This window comes from Juglans regia, chromosome 15 (assembly GCF_001411555.2).
Source record: "Juglans regia cultivar Chandler chromosome 15, Walnut 2.0, whole genome shotgun sequence".
In the NCBI taxonomy this organism is placed as follows: domain Eukaryota; kingdom Viridiplantae; phylum Streptophyta; class Magnoliopsida; order Fagales; family Juglandaceae; genus Juglans; species Juglans regia.
In genome coordinates, this window is record NC_049915.1 from 19,341,127 (window position 1) to 19,355,759 (window position 14,633).

The 14,633-nt window shown below is 36.8% G+C and overlaps 3 protein-coding genes across 4 annotated transcripts; 1 reads left to right on the plus strand and 2 right to left on the minus strand.

Moving 5' to 3' along the window:
- The first annotated feature begins 440 nt into the window (after positions 1 to 440).
- Positions 441 to 4,407, plus strand: LOC108993110 (probable purine permease 5). 2 transcript variants are annotated; one of them, XM_018967875.2, is made up of 2 exons: positions 441 to 600; positions 2,765 to 4,407. In XM_018967875.2, the coding sequence occupies exon 2, from the start codon at positions 2,773 to 2,775 to the stop codon at positions 3,835 to 3,837; it is 1,065 nt and encodes a 354-aa protein (XP_018823420.1). In that variant the 5' UTR covers positions 441 to 600; positions 2,765 to 2,772; the 3' UTR covers positions 3,838 to 4,407. The 2 variants fall into 2 exon arrangements, with proteins under 2 accessions (XP_018823420.1, XP_018823419.1); XM_018967874.2 differs by having other exon boundaries at positions 441 to 577; positions 2,765 to 4,148.
- LOC108993111 (eukaryotic translation initiation factor 5A-1) lies at positions 4,263 to 7,066 on the minus strand. The gene is made up of 5 exons (XM_018967879.2): positions 6,862 to 7,066; positions 5,812 to 5,934; positions 5,655 to 5,711; positions 5,459 to 5,533; positions 4,263 to 5,322 (listed from the first exon to the last, which is right to left on the minus strand). Exons 1-5 carry the CDS (start codon positions 6,982 to 6,984, stop codon positions 5,218 to 5,220), a joined length of 483 nt encoding a protein of 160 aa, XP_018823424.1. The 5' UTR covers positions 6,985 to 7,066; the 3' UTR covers positions 4,263 to 5,217.
- A 2,793-nt stretch (positions 7,067 to 9,859) lies between these two features.
- On the minus strand, positions 9,860 to 13,298 carry LOC108993021 (probable LRR receptor-like serine/threonine-protein kinase At2g24230). Its single transcript, XM_018967783.2, has one exon. It carries the CDS (start codon positions 12,631 to 12,633, stop codon positions 10,066 to 10,068), a length of 2,568 nt encoding a protein of 855 aa, XP_018823328.1. The 5' UTR covers positions 12,634 to 13,298; the 3' UTR covers positions 9,860 to 10,065.
- Positions 13,299 to 14,633: the final 1,335 nt, after the last annotated feature.

Genomic DNA, 14,633 nt, shown 5'->3' on the forward strand with positions numbered 1-14,633 from the left:
GAGTGCATCCAATTGTGCCGCACTTACGAGCTACACCCTCAATTTGTACTTACCAATAACAAAAGGAGAGCCGATCCCTGTGAGAAACATAGTGTATCATAAAATCTCATCCATTCTACTTATTATTTTAGGGAATTGAAATTAAAATTTTGTTAATAATAATAATAAGATGGTTTAACATCCCAAACCATTATAAAATTATTCTTTCTTGTGATTGCTTATGCTTTGGCATTCTTTTACTTGTTTTGTAGATCAACGGTAATAAAATAATGGTGTACTTCCACGGCACAACAGCTGCCACACATCTCCCCAAATGGCTTTTACAAGCTATCAGACCTAACCATCTCAGCCACACACAAAAATATCCGAAAGTAAACAAATAAAACAAAATCATATTATTAAAAAAAAAAAGAGAGAGAGAATTTATATATTATAAACTTAGGGAAACATGATTTGCATGTCTGACTCCGCTAGTCAGAAACGCACTCAATCGCTGGAACGAAAATAACTTCCTCTCACTTTTTCTCGTCTCTCACCAAGCACTCTGTACTCTTTATGCAACCTCTACTGGAACCTGGTAACATATTTCTGCATTAAATTGTATGTCTTTTTAATCAAGAATTTTTGTTACAGCAATTTTAATCTGTTCTGACTATTTTACACGTTTCCGGTTCATTTTAATTAATCGTTTTGATTAGAAGTGCACAGATGAATTTTGACTGTTTAGTTTAAACATATCCATGGGTTGTATGCGATTGCTGGGAAATTGTAGGAACAGACATACATGATAATGAAATTTGGAAATATCGGTATTTGGGGCTTGAGAAAACAATGGCTAGACTCAAGTGATCCTTAAAAGAGATTCTCTTTTCCTCAAAGTCGTGGTCCCTTTTTCTTTCCCTGGTTTTCTTTGCAACCAATCAAAAGGGTATAGCTTTCTTGGTGCTAATTCGTGTTTCTGCATCTATTGTTTAAATTGATTTGGTTTGGTAAATGGTAAGCTATAAGTAAGAGCAAAAACTAGATGTGTTCTGATATTTGCTGCTTGTATTAAGAATCTTAGAAGCACATTTTTCTAGGGCTGCAAACGGTCCGGTGAACACCCAAAGGGACCGGACCGGACCGGGTCCAGTCGGTCCGGCCTTTTTTTTTTTTTTTTAATAATTAATAAAAAAATTTTATTTAAAATACTAAATTAAATTAAGTGACTTATTAATATGGATTATATAACAAACTCAATAAAAAAATATTTTATATTGTCAATGATAATAAATTAGATGAAAATTATATTATTAATTTATATAATTACTATATAATTAACTAATTGATATTATATATTTATTAATTCATAGAATATTAACAAGTGTTAATAGCATATTTAAAATTTTTATTATTAATAGTGATAGGTTAGATGAAGATATATATAAAATATTGTTAATTTATAGAATATTAACAAGTATTAATAATATATTTAAAAATTTATATTGTTAATTGTATAATTATTATATATAAAATATTTTTATTTTTTTATTTTTCATTCGGTCAGGTCCGGTCCGAAAAAACCCTGGACCGAGGACCGGACCAAATGTTTTCGGTTGTCTAAAATGTGGACCGGACCGGACCGGTCTAAGTCTGGGTCCGGTCCGGTCTGGACCAAAACGGTCGGTCCGTTCGGTCTGAGGTCGGACCGTTATCACCCCTACGTTTTTCCACTAATATGTGAGAGTTTTCTTAGAGAGATCCAAAACTGATTAGGTAGTAATTCTGTAGAACTTCAGGGTGTTTTGGGCCTTCTTGAAATGATCTGTGAATTATTTTTCTTCTAGGGATATTTGTGGATAATTCCCAAAGCATGTAACCTGAGAGATTCTGTTTAGGTTCGCTGTGTGAATTTTGTTTGGGAATTTGGAGTGACTTATGAGTAAAAGATGTATTTTTGCTGTATAGATTTTGAAACTCTCTTTCTTGTCCAGCACTATATTGGCAGATGGTGATCTTCCCTAACTTTGCTATCTATTTTGCTATTTGGTGGTCATCCAAGTATTTTTAATGGAAATATGTGAAAACCCGATTGGTAATAGGATTTGATCTTCCAATCAGGGTAACTTTGCTATCTATTTTGCTATTTGATGGTCATCCAAGTATTTTAATGGAAATATGTGAAAACCCGATTGGTAATAGGATTTTTATCTGCCAATCAGGATTTGCTCAGTTGAGTGTTCTCCAGATTTTTAGTTTTAGCCAGAGAAGCGCTAAATAAAACTTTGGGCTGTACTAGCCTTTGGACCCTGATACTTGCTAACTATTTGTGTGGGATTGTATTTGCCCTCAAATGGGGAGTCCTGCTTATGGAGTGCTTCTGATGCACCAGTCAGATACTGGGACTGGCAAGATAGTTTTACATAGTTTTTCTTTGAGTTTATCTTCTATAACAGGAACCAAGTAGTAAGAGTTAAACGTACACATTTAGACATAACTTCACGTTCTTTCTGGGATGAAATTTACTTTTTATGCTGTTAATGATTGATCCTATTGACTGAATGAGAAATCTGGGAGTTTTCCATAGCGATATCAATATGTTGTTCCTTTTTGACATAAAAAGTCCCCCCGAAAGGGGGGGTGGGGGTTTCTCTCATTCAGTCAATATCTAATTATTTGATAATAATTTTGATGAGAAAGCTAGCATCATTTTATGACAGCAGAAAAACAAAAATGTCTCGGTTTGTATTTAACTCAATATCTAATTGTTGTGTTTCACCATCAGGTGATCAAATGGAGGAGGCATTACCAACTCCTGTTTCATTTTGGAGCAAGATATCCGCCTTTAGGACCATGGCTTGGGAAGCATACAAAAAGAAGCCGATCTCACATTGGATTCTTCTATTTCTAAGCAGTGCAGCAATGCTTGTTGCTTTCCCTGCTTCTAGCATTCTTTCTCGTCTCTATTATTCCAATGGGGGCACAAGCAAGTGGATCATTTCATGGGTGGCAGTTGCCGGGTGGCCTCTAACTGCTTTGATCTTATTTTCTACATACTACTTTTGTAAAACCTTTCCTACTCCTCTGAACTTTAAACTCACTCTTTCCTATATCATGCTGGGTTTCTTGAGTGCTGCCGACAATCTCATGTATGCATATGCATATGCTTACCTGCCAGCATCCACTGCTGCTCTACTGGCATCATCGTCGCTTGCATTTTCTGCACTATTTGGGTATTTTCTTGTGAAGAACAAACTGAATGCTTCAATAATAAATGCTATTGTGGTCATTACTGCTGCGATGACCATCATTGCATTGGATTCAGATTCCGATACATATGGAGATATCACTAATAGCCAATATATCATAGGCTTTATATGGGATATTTTGGGATCCGCTCTTCATGGGCTCATTTTTGCACTTTCAGAACTAGTTTTTGTGAAGTTATTGGGTAGAAGGTCCTTCCATGTTGTGTTGGAGCAACAACTCATGGTTTCTCTGTTTGCCTTTGTATTTACCACTATTGGGGTTATTGTGAATAAAGATTTTCAAGGGATGAAATCTGAGGCTAAAAGTTTCAAGGGTGGCACAACTTCTTATCTCCTTGTTCTGATCTGGGGTGCTATCACTTTTCAGCTGGGGGTATTGGGAGGTACTGCTGTGCTTTTTCTATCATCCACTGTGCTTGCTGGTGTGCTCAATGCAATAAGGGTACCCATCACAAGCATTGCAGCCGTTATACTATTAGATGACCCCATGGGAGGTTTCAAAATTCTCTCTCTGATGGTTACCTTCTGGGGATTTGGCTCATATATATATGGCAGTTCGTCGTTTGGTAAGGATCCATCGAGACAATAGGTTCTTGAATTCCCTGTTAATCATTGTTTTCTTGGTTGAAGAATCATTGGGGTTAATTTATACAATATTGTTGGGCAATTCTAGCACCCAAATTGACTTAGAGAAGTGTACTAGTAGTACCTTTGCAATATAGTTAGTTTTCTGCAAGATTTTGTACCTTGAATACAACTTCAAAGGGAGAGGAATTGTGCAATGGATGCCACATTAGATTCTTGTCCATTTCTGTTTAGTGAAAGGTTAGGAGGGGGTGGGAGGCATGGACTTCCCCTGGTTGCGGGTAGGCAATCCTTTGAGGGTATTATACCAAACTGAACTGACGGAGTTGGGTTCCACCCCATCATGTGCATAGAACTGTTGAGAGCACAATCTCCCTGGTCGCACTCAGTGAACTGAACAAGGAGCCTCCGCCCTATTTGGAGCTTGTATTTAGCATTACTCTTTTTAGTTATTCACCCGCTACTGTTGGTAGTTTAGATGATTGTCTTGCTGAAACAGTTTTGAAACAATGTTGTTATGGCTGTCTTAGAAGAATGTTCTTGGCGTCAGATTGTATATGAGAAAACAAATTTGTATCAGAGAAATGATGTCAAGAATCAAATTGATGTCGAAGGCTAGATACAAGCATAGTACCACTATCTTAGAGATTTAAGATGACTCAGTAGGGTGTAAATAGAGGTAAAAAACAAAATTCTCAGCGGGCAGGGATAGCCCTGACTTGGCATACTTTCTTCTCAAAAAGTGGAACAAGAAGCGCAGGGCATGGACACAGCCTGACCGCGGGCTGATCATAGGTAGGTAGTTCCCAACTTGATTCATATCCATCCGGATCCAACATCTTTCATACAGGAGTCTCTTTAACCCAGTAAGTATGCCAACCCTGCCCCATTATAAGGCGTGATGATGATGCAACTGAACAGGTTGCCTCTTCAAAACGAAAGGAGAGTTTGCCACTACAAGGCCAAGGATATGAAAATGGTTAAAACGAATTGTAAAAATGTAAAAATTCATATATCAATTTCGAAAGTTCGAAACTTGGGTTTCGAACCGCAAAAACATGAAAATCCAGATACTTTTTTAAATTAACCCAGAAAAAAACATGCAGTCTACCACAGTCCCCACAATGGCAAAAGCTAAAAAAGTAACAAGAACATGACACAGTAGTTATATTTATATAAAGTCTATCCTGATTTAAACTTGAGTTCCTTTCAGCAGCCCCAACTCGTTTCTCTTTACCCATTCACAAGCCTCAAAAGATTTTAAGCACATCCAAATGCCAATTTATACAACGTCAAATGCCCAGAAGATATCATCCCTGTCAAACATAAAAGCAAACGTATTCATTTGCCATCAGCCATAGCTACTGCTACAGCATCATCATATTTAATTTTTGGGGCCAATATCCTTAAGGGCACAGATCTGCTCCTCTCCCATTGCAGACATAACGGTCAATACAAGGTCCTTTCCTTCAGCAAACCCATCTTTAATCTATACACAAGAGACCAAAGACAAAACTATTAGTCTATCAGGCAGAAGAATAAAGATTCCATCAAAGGTTTGGACTCCTAAGCTTTTTATGCACAAGCAATTGGCAAAATTAACAAAAACCTTCTCGATGAGATACCTGGCTGAGCAGATTGTCATCGGTGGGAAGCCTCAGATCATCCTTTGTGTCTCCATTATCCATCAAAAGACTCACCTATATGACACCAAATCTTAATTTGGTAAACATCACTATCATTGCTATTACTATTGATGGTTTTTTTATCATCACATAATAGAATTGCCAAAATTGGTAATGATCAATATATAAAGCTTACGAAACCGTCTTCAGAGATATCAATCAACTGATAGTCAGTGCGAGAAACATGAGGAACCTGAGAAAATAAAAAATGTATGAGAAGGGCCAACAAGTAAACGTGTGCCTCGGCACAAACGAACAACTGCATAGTAATGAAAAATTAGAAATAGCTTTACATCACAGTTGTGGGACGAAGGAACAATATCCTCAAGCTTCTTCCCATTAAATATGTCGATTGCCACAAAGTGGCACTTTGCATGTCCATGCTTGCCTGTCTTTGAAGTGGAAACTTCTACAACCTGGTTTCAAGAACCATAAAAACAAACGATTCATGAAGCTTTTTTGAGGTATACATTGAAAACTGTTAAGAATTAAAACATGAAATTCTGAACAAGACGATCAACAAAATTCATAGTTATGAGCTGCAACAATACTTGTATCAATTATGTTTTCGTATTAGTATTTTCACATTCAATCCTAGGCTTTTTTTAAAGAAATAGGATGCTTAAATGAAGGTAAATGCAACAATGAAAGGCACACATACTAAAAACAAGCTAGGGCTCATCATTAACATCCAATTTTAGCATTAGATGTTGTTAACGCAGAAAACACAGGGTGGGAGTTATACCCCTGCTCTTGTCACGAACTAGATGAAGTGTTTGATGTAGTTTTTAAAGTCTAAGCATTCAGAAAAGACTCGAGCCCTCAAACTTCTTCAACATTCGAAGTTGCCAACCTCACACCTTCAAGAAGTTATTCACAAATACCAAATTTGAAATGTAGTAGTTAAGAATCTCTATTAAGCTTCGAAAATTATCATTGAAGATGCAGACACATGCACAACGGCTAAAATACGCCCCCATTACCACCAAATTCAATAAAACCAAAAACCAGAACTTTAATGAGGTAGCCAAAATTTATTTGAAGCTTATTTAAAAAAAAAAAAAAAAAAAAGATCAGAGAATCTCCACACAAACAGCTCATACAATTTTTCCCCAGAAAGAGAAAAAATAAATAAATAAATAAATTTGATCGGTAAAACGCTAAGATAAGAATGATAAGAAACCTAAAAAAATAAAACAAAACTACAATTGATAAGGCCCCATGTACCATTATACCAAAATAAACCCATCAAAGACCCAGAAAAATAACACGAACCACCAGTGACACCCAGAAAAGAATTCATAATAACAAACCAAAAAATAAAACGAAAGAAAAGAGAGAACCTTGCAAGGCCTGTTCTTGATGACAATATATCCATTCTTACGAATGGTACCAGCTTGTTGAGGGTATGTCTTTGACGCCCCTGCGTCGGCCTTTGACTCGAAGTGGTGTTCCTCGTCCGACATTTTCCTGAACTCTCTCTTTGCTTCGTTCTGTTATGAGAATGTACAGGACGGATTCGTGGAGGAAGGTGACCAGTCCTTTAATACGAGGACTCTCAGGTCCATATTCATATTCTTAACCCTGGTTAACGTAAAAGATAAGATCCAAGCCGTTCAATTTTGGGTACGAGATTAGCTCTTTGCCAACGAATCATATCCTCTCGAGCACAATTGTGCATGTGTTTGGATTGGTGCGTACGCGTGAATCCTATTCATACACATGCAACGTGACAATCGCTATTTTTAAGCAGCTACCTAATTAATATATTATTTTTTGTGAGACCAGAATATTCATAAAATAATTCAAAAATTAATTTTTCGTATTAATTAGTGTACCATAATTTTATATTAATTCCATAGAGATACCTATTCACCATGAGGTATCTTCTCACCAAGTGACACCTTTTCCACCGAATGCTACCCGATGATCTTCACCAAGAGATAACTCTTTCTACTCTATTTTTCACGTAGAACTGAAATTTTTCTAAGTATAGAAGCCTTAGAATGGAGTTATTCTTTTTAACATTCTACATGTATTTTTACATATTTATAAAAATATATCATTGACTTATATTTTTTGTTCAAATCCTGTTTCAATAAGCTTCTGTTGTTCAATCGATGGCTCGTAAGGCACTGGCACAGCATGGCTTGAAAGCAGCTGCTTCAAGTGAGACTTGGAGACAAGTGGTCCATGAAACCATATATAGCCCATAACTTGTGATCGAAGGGGGTTTGGTTTCTATTAACATGTCATGATGGATACAGGAAAGCTGCATGGTGATTAATGGGTCATTGGTGTGTATGTTTCGCAGCTAAAAGTATCCATGGTTATGGAGTAACACCTTGCTCACGTACGTGCCAAACTCTATCTTAGCAATTTAGTCTAAAATGTGAAATATTTAATTAAATATGAATAAAATAATCTGTTACTATGTTAAATCACTAGTTATCTTAAAATGTTGAAGATGAAAAAGTTAAAAAGTTGAAATTAAAAAGTATTTGTATTTGTGATGTTTGAATAATAATATAAGATGAGATGAGTTGAGAGGATTTTACTATCCAAACCAGGTTATAATACCCGCCAAAAGTAACAAAACACTTTTACTTATCAAAAAAAGAAACAAAACACTTGTGCCATGACCTAAATTCAAAAGATTTTCTCTTATGCTTAAAGAAAAAAGATTTTCTCTTATAGATAATTGCTTTATGGTGCTGGAATTCACAGTTTTGTATGAAAATAAGGGACAAAGAATTCTAAGATAACTATTTAGTCAAAGAAAGACTTAACACTCATTTGTTTTTACAGATAAAATAAGATGAGATGAATTGAAATAAAAGTTAAAAATTAAATATTATTTTTATTTTAAAATTTGAAAAAGTTGAATTGTTTATTTTATTTTGTATGAATTTAAAAAAATTGTAATAATGAAATGAAATGAAATGAAAATAATTATAAAAATAAACGTAAGCTTATTTTATGTGTGAATAATAAAATGAGTTTATTCTTTTTACATGCCATAATTGAAAAAGTACCACGTGAGATAGAAAATTATAAATGAGTGTGCATTCAATTTTGGTGACCACCTTAACTGCACACACCGTAAGAAAAATAAGAGGAAACTGCTACACCCGAAATCTTCTACCGAAAGGCAAATGTTTTTTTTTTTTTTCTTTTGCTTTTTTTTTTTCAATCATTTTTTTAAACACTTTAAATATTTTTAAAAAATATAAAAAAATCATAAATTCATTTAAAAACATTCCTTAATCACTAAGTAAAAATAAAATAATAAAAAATAAATAAAATACAATTTCGGTAGAAATTTTCGGTAAAACATTTCTGTGGGAATAGTATTTTCCAAAATAAGAATGCAGCCAAGTTTTGCTTTTGTTTTTCAGCTTAAATTGTTTTTCTTTTTATCCAAATCTGGAAAAAATGGCAAACTGAACTGAACAAAATCTACTCCATTCCTAAAACTGCGATGGTTATGTCCTTTTTATGTAAGGCAGGTTCCTACCATACTAAGATGGGGGCAAGTATCCATCTTCTTGGGACCTACTGTGGTAGGAACCTCTCACCTCTCATTCTAATATGGGAACTGCTAGGGCAGAGGTGGTTCTATGCCAAGTGCAAATGCACTTTTTTATTTTATGTGTTTATTTTTCAAGTATTTTTTAAATTACTTTAAATGTTTAAAAAAAATTATAAACTTATTTAAAAACACTTCCTTAATCATTAAGTAAAAAAAAAACCACCATCGGTAGCCTTTCTCGGTGGCTATCCTCGGTTCTCTCTCTCTCTTCTCTTGTCAAACTTGTACATTGATAGAGTGCTGCATTTTTGCTAAATTCGAGTTCCAATTGACAACCATGTATAACCAAATTCCTCGACTAGTGCTGCTACCTTTTTGCTTTCATGTGCATAGCCACAACCTTATACACCATTCCTCAACATGGTCCAGAGGTGGTCCATGAATTAATTCTATATGTTATGCACCATACTGCTAATAACACCTCTAGAATATATTCTACTTAGAAATAGCACTATAAAAAAATACATATACTAGCATACAAATTCACATATCATGGAGCAACCCTAATCATTTGTGTTCAAGAGACACCCCTAAAGCATTAACTCCAAAGTCAGCTTTGATTCCTCATTCCAAGGCATTAACAAGAAAAGAAACCAAACCAAAACTCCATCTCCCCCACTGGCCAATATGCCTATAAAGTTCTAAATATATTTGTTATAGAGGCTTTTGTGAGTAAATGTGAACCAAATGAACTCTTATATTGTATGTAAAACCGCAAGGAGATATATTTGTGTTAAGGAATAAAGGATCAAACTCTTTCTTTGTATAAATTAAACTTTTATGCCACCAGCAATGGAAAGGTAATGGAAAGACATCAAAACCAAAAGCAGAGTTCAGGGCTACTGTACATTCCCCTCCATGGCAGCATAGAAAGAAAGTCATAACAGAAAAAAATAACAAAGAAGATATAAAGCAAAGTAAGAAACTCTGCTTTTATCTTCTTTTTTCATGTTCATCACTGATGAGATGTTGGCTCAATATCTTTAAGAATTCCAACTATTTGCTGCATGCTAGGTCGCTTTGAGGGAAGGTCAGCCGTGCACAGATACCCGATCTTGAGGGCCTCCTCCATTTGGTCACTCAGTCCTGTATTTCGTATTTTCAGATCAATCGCTCTTGACCCTTGGCCCTTCCTCACTAATCCTCGAACCCAACTCACCAAAGTTGCTTCTTTCTCCTCAGGATAGTCATCTCCAGTTGGTTTTTTACCAGTGATTAGCTCAAATAGGACAACCCCAAAGCAATATACATCAGATTTTGGTGTTGGGGTATCATATTCTGGCTGAGAAAACTCTGGTGGCATATACCCCGGTGACCCTTGGGCTATCTCCTCATCCAAGCCATTGCCAAAAATTTTAGCCAGACCAAAATCTGATAATCTGGGCTCCAAATCATAATCCAGATACACACTGCTAGCTTTGACATCTCTATGAATAATTGGAGGTGAGCAGCCATGGTGGAGAAAAGCCAGTGCTCGGGCTGTACCAAGTGCAATTTTGTGACGAAATTTCCAAGTTGTTAATAACCCTTCAGAGCCGACATTTTGAATTCCATTAATATCATCTTCTTCCCATGTATCTGTGCTCCAATCCTCGGTAGTCTGAACCCCAAGTGGCAAGTCATGAAGCAAATTCTGCAGGTTCCCATTCTCCATGTAATCATAGATTGCAATTCTTTGATCCCCAGCTAAGCAATATCCAGTCAATGGAACAAGATTGGGGTGTTTAATTCGACCAAGATGCTCGAGCTCTCTTGCAGCTTCTTGCTCTGTTAATGTTGACCCATGGACCAAAACTTTCACTGCTACATGAATACCACCGGGTAGAAATCCTCTATAAACAGGCCCAAATTTTCCTTCAGCCAAAAGAGTGCCACGGTCAAAATTTGAAGTTGCAGACAGGAGGTCTGCAAATGTGATATTCAACAATGGTTTCTCAAAAATCACCACGGGCACTGAATTTGCATGCTTAACATCAGCTACCCATGTGGTTGAATCAGTCTGGAATGAAAAGGGGCCTGAAATATGTTGTTCTTCTTTGTATGATGTCTGCTTTACAATCCACATCTTACTTTTCCTTCTGCAACCAAATGCTAGAAATAGCAATAACCCAGCAAGCAAACAGATCATTGAGACGGTTAAAGTCAGAGCAAGCTTCATTCCCTTATGTTTGGTGGGTTTTCTTTTGAAGAGCTCAGGGTTTGCAGCAATTGGACAGCTGTTAGATGAACCAAAGAAGGCTGTTTGGAGGGTATCGGGGGAGAACTCAGAAGCACAGAGGGTTATGTTATTGTAAGAGAAGTTGAACTTCTCCATCCATGGGAGTTTCTCTAAGAGAGACAAAGGAACTTCTCCACTCAAGTTGTTGTGTGAAACATCAAGAAGTTGGAGGCTTTTGATACTTAGCACTGGAATTTTCCCAGTAAGATGGTTGTCAGAAAGATCAAGTGTATTCAAATTAACTAATTGTGAGACTTCATCCGGAATGTGACCAGTGAGAGCAGTTTTAGACAAATTGAGATATTCCAAGTCTAAAAGCATTTCAATTCTCGGGAAGCGTTGCCTGTTAAATCTATTGTGTGCAAGATTAAGGTGTTTGAGATTCTGGGCTTGACTCAAATTATGGAAAATCTCTCCACTAAGCCGATTCTCAGACAAGTCTATATACACCAAATGAAACCAATTGTAACTTGAATTGAATTGTACCTGAGAAATATGACCTTGAAACTGGTTCCTACTCAGGTCTATAATCTCCAGCTGCTCCTGCAACACAGCCATTACAGAACCCTGGAACAAATTTCCAGAAATATTAAGGCTAGCTATGGACTTCATTTCCCAGAAATCTGAATCTTGGCCATAAATCTCATTTCCTGCAAGGTTCAAGGTCTTGAGCTTGGGAAAAGCAGCACCAAAACCATCTGGAAGAGATCCACTTAGCTGATTCGATGAAAGATCAATGGTAACTAGGGACTGGCAATTCTTAATTCCTGATGGGATGCTCTGCTCAAAGCTGTTTCGATCGAGTTTAAGGACTTGCAGACTAACTAGTGAGCTTATGGTTGCCGGAATTTCCCCAGAAAAATTGTTGCTTGAAAGGTCTAAGATTTCTAGCATACCAAAATTGCCAATGTTGTTAGGTAGGGACCCAGAAATCCGGTTGGAGGAGAGATTAAGACTCCTGAGTAAGCCTAAACTCCACAAATCTGAAGACAAACCAGTGATTTGGTTGTTACTAAGGTCTAAATATTGAAGATTTGTGAGCTTGCCAATGGTGGTGTCAGGAATAGAGCCAGTGAGGCCTAAACCAGAAGCTTCAAACCGAACAACATTTTCTTTTCCGGCATCACAGAAAACCCGTTGCCATGAGCAAACTGGAGCAGAGAAGTTGTAGACTTGAGAAGAAGTCAAACCCATCTTCTGCAAGAACTCAGAGACAAAGAAACCATCTGTGTTGGGTTGTTGAGAAGCCAAAAGTTTGAAGAAAAGTGTGAGAACTAAAATGGAGCCAAAGAAAGCGTAACCCATTTGGGAATGACGTCGAAGATTGAGAAACAATAGAGTATGAATATTGAATACAAAGCCTCCCCAGTTCAAAACCCTCTCTCAAAGCTTCCAAACTACCATCACTCGATCATAAATGTTCTGGGTCCATCTCAGAAAACAATTTACTAGTTTCTGCAACTACGCATAAGACAAAACCAACACCCCAGTGTTTTAAGACAATACGAGTGTTGGGCTCAAACACTTCCAAAAAGAAACACTTTCCCTGAAGACTCAGGGGGACCCTTGCAAGCAAATATATTCAGTGGTAGTATTCAGATAACAAATGAGAATTTGAGGACCATGGAGCTTCTGGACTTTGAAGAGAGAATGCGAGTCTTACCTTGTCTGGCTTTGCAGGTATTTGAAAACCAACAAAAACAAACAACCCAACTGAAGAAGCACTTTTGTCTCTCTACAGAATATGAGGCAAGCTCTCGGTCGGCTGCATTGAATTTAAATAAAGCTCCATATTTTTTTCAAATGGTGAAAACAAGGAGGGTCCATTCCTAGAGGCAGAAAGAGACGAACTTGTAAAGAAAGGGTATTGGGAAGGGAAGAAACCACCAGCATGGGGCGGTCAGAGGTTGCTTCATAAATGACGAATTGAATACAAATATCTGTCATGGGTTGGTGAATTTATTCGGAGCTTGTTGGTGGGAATTCAATGATTCTTCATCGAGTGTTGTTAATCTTCTTCTTTTTTGCCAATAGGATAGGCTGTTACCTTTTTCCTCTTGACTAAAATGCATTCAGCTTTTTGTCGTAAGTACGGTAATTTCCTTCTTACATATAAAAAGTCAAATATTCATGGCTTTACTCAAGCCGATTAAAATTCTCTTTAATTTTTATTTAAATTCAATACTCACAAGTATAAGAGAGTTGAGGTCTTCTCCTTTCTCTTTTCAGCCGATATATCCTTTCGAAAAAATTTAATTATAAGTGATTATACGTATTAATACGCACACTTATTTAATATGATTGGTCAGAAAGTAGATTTTATTGAAAACAGTACTAATTTAAATTTAGAATATGAATACAACAACATTAGTATACAAATTGGTACGCAAACTTGCTAGTACATAGTAAAACTCTATCTTCCCACCGTTGTTTTCAGTATAACCCCCTTTCCTCCAACCAAAGGCAGGTGGAGAGTCAACTCCACCCTCCCTCCCCCTATATGACCTTCGCAAGACCTATCCAAAGTTTTTTTTTTTTGGCTTTCCTTTAGTTTTCCGCCCATAGTACAAAAATACATCGGTCTGCTATCTCCTGGCTTCCTACGACCGCCATGCACCCCACCATCAGATTCTCCAGCCGCTTATCTGTTATACAACAGAAGAAAACTAACCAAAAGAGCGGCGCATATGTCTTACACATGGCTCACACTGCGTGTAAGACTCACGAGTCGTTGCGCCATGGGAGGTCTATTGTCACCACGCGAGATACCATCGGAGTCAACGGCTTTGGATCTATTAGATTAGACCTATACTTTACTGCCAAGGTGGCGCATGAGCTACAAGCACCTCCACAGCCAATGGCAGTCTTTCGCTGGCGATTAGATTCATTTTCCGGTTGTTAATTTCCTATATTCCTGCTTTCCCTAACCAAGGATCAAGATAAAGTGGTTGTTAAAATCTACTTCAGACAGTCCAACCCAGCAAAATGCAGCACACATCATTTCACTGTGGCTTCTAGTTGTAGTCTTATAGTTTGTTTATCAAACCATGTAAAAACTGCTTCAAGCGGCTTCCCTTTGTGGGAAATGGGTGGAAGCCAAACTTCTGACTCCAGATCTCTTTTTTTTTTTTTTTTTTCGCTTGTATTGTATTTGTTGGTCTTGGGATGATTATTGGAGACTCACACCCCATTGAATCTTGTATCTTGAACCCCTTAGTTTATCTATGATATGCTTGCTTGCTTAGAAAAAAAAAATGATAAATGCTATTTATTATTATCTATTTGAGTAGACTCACTTTATGTAT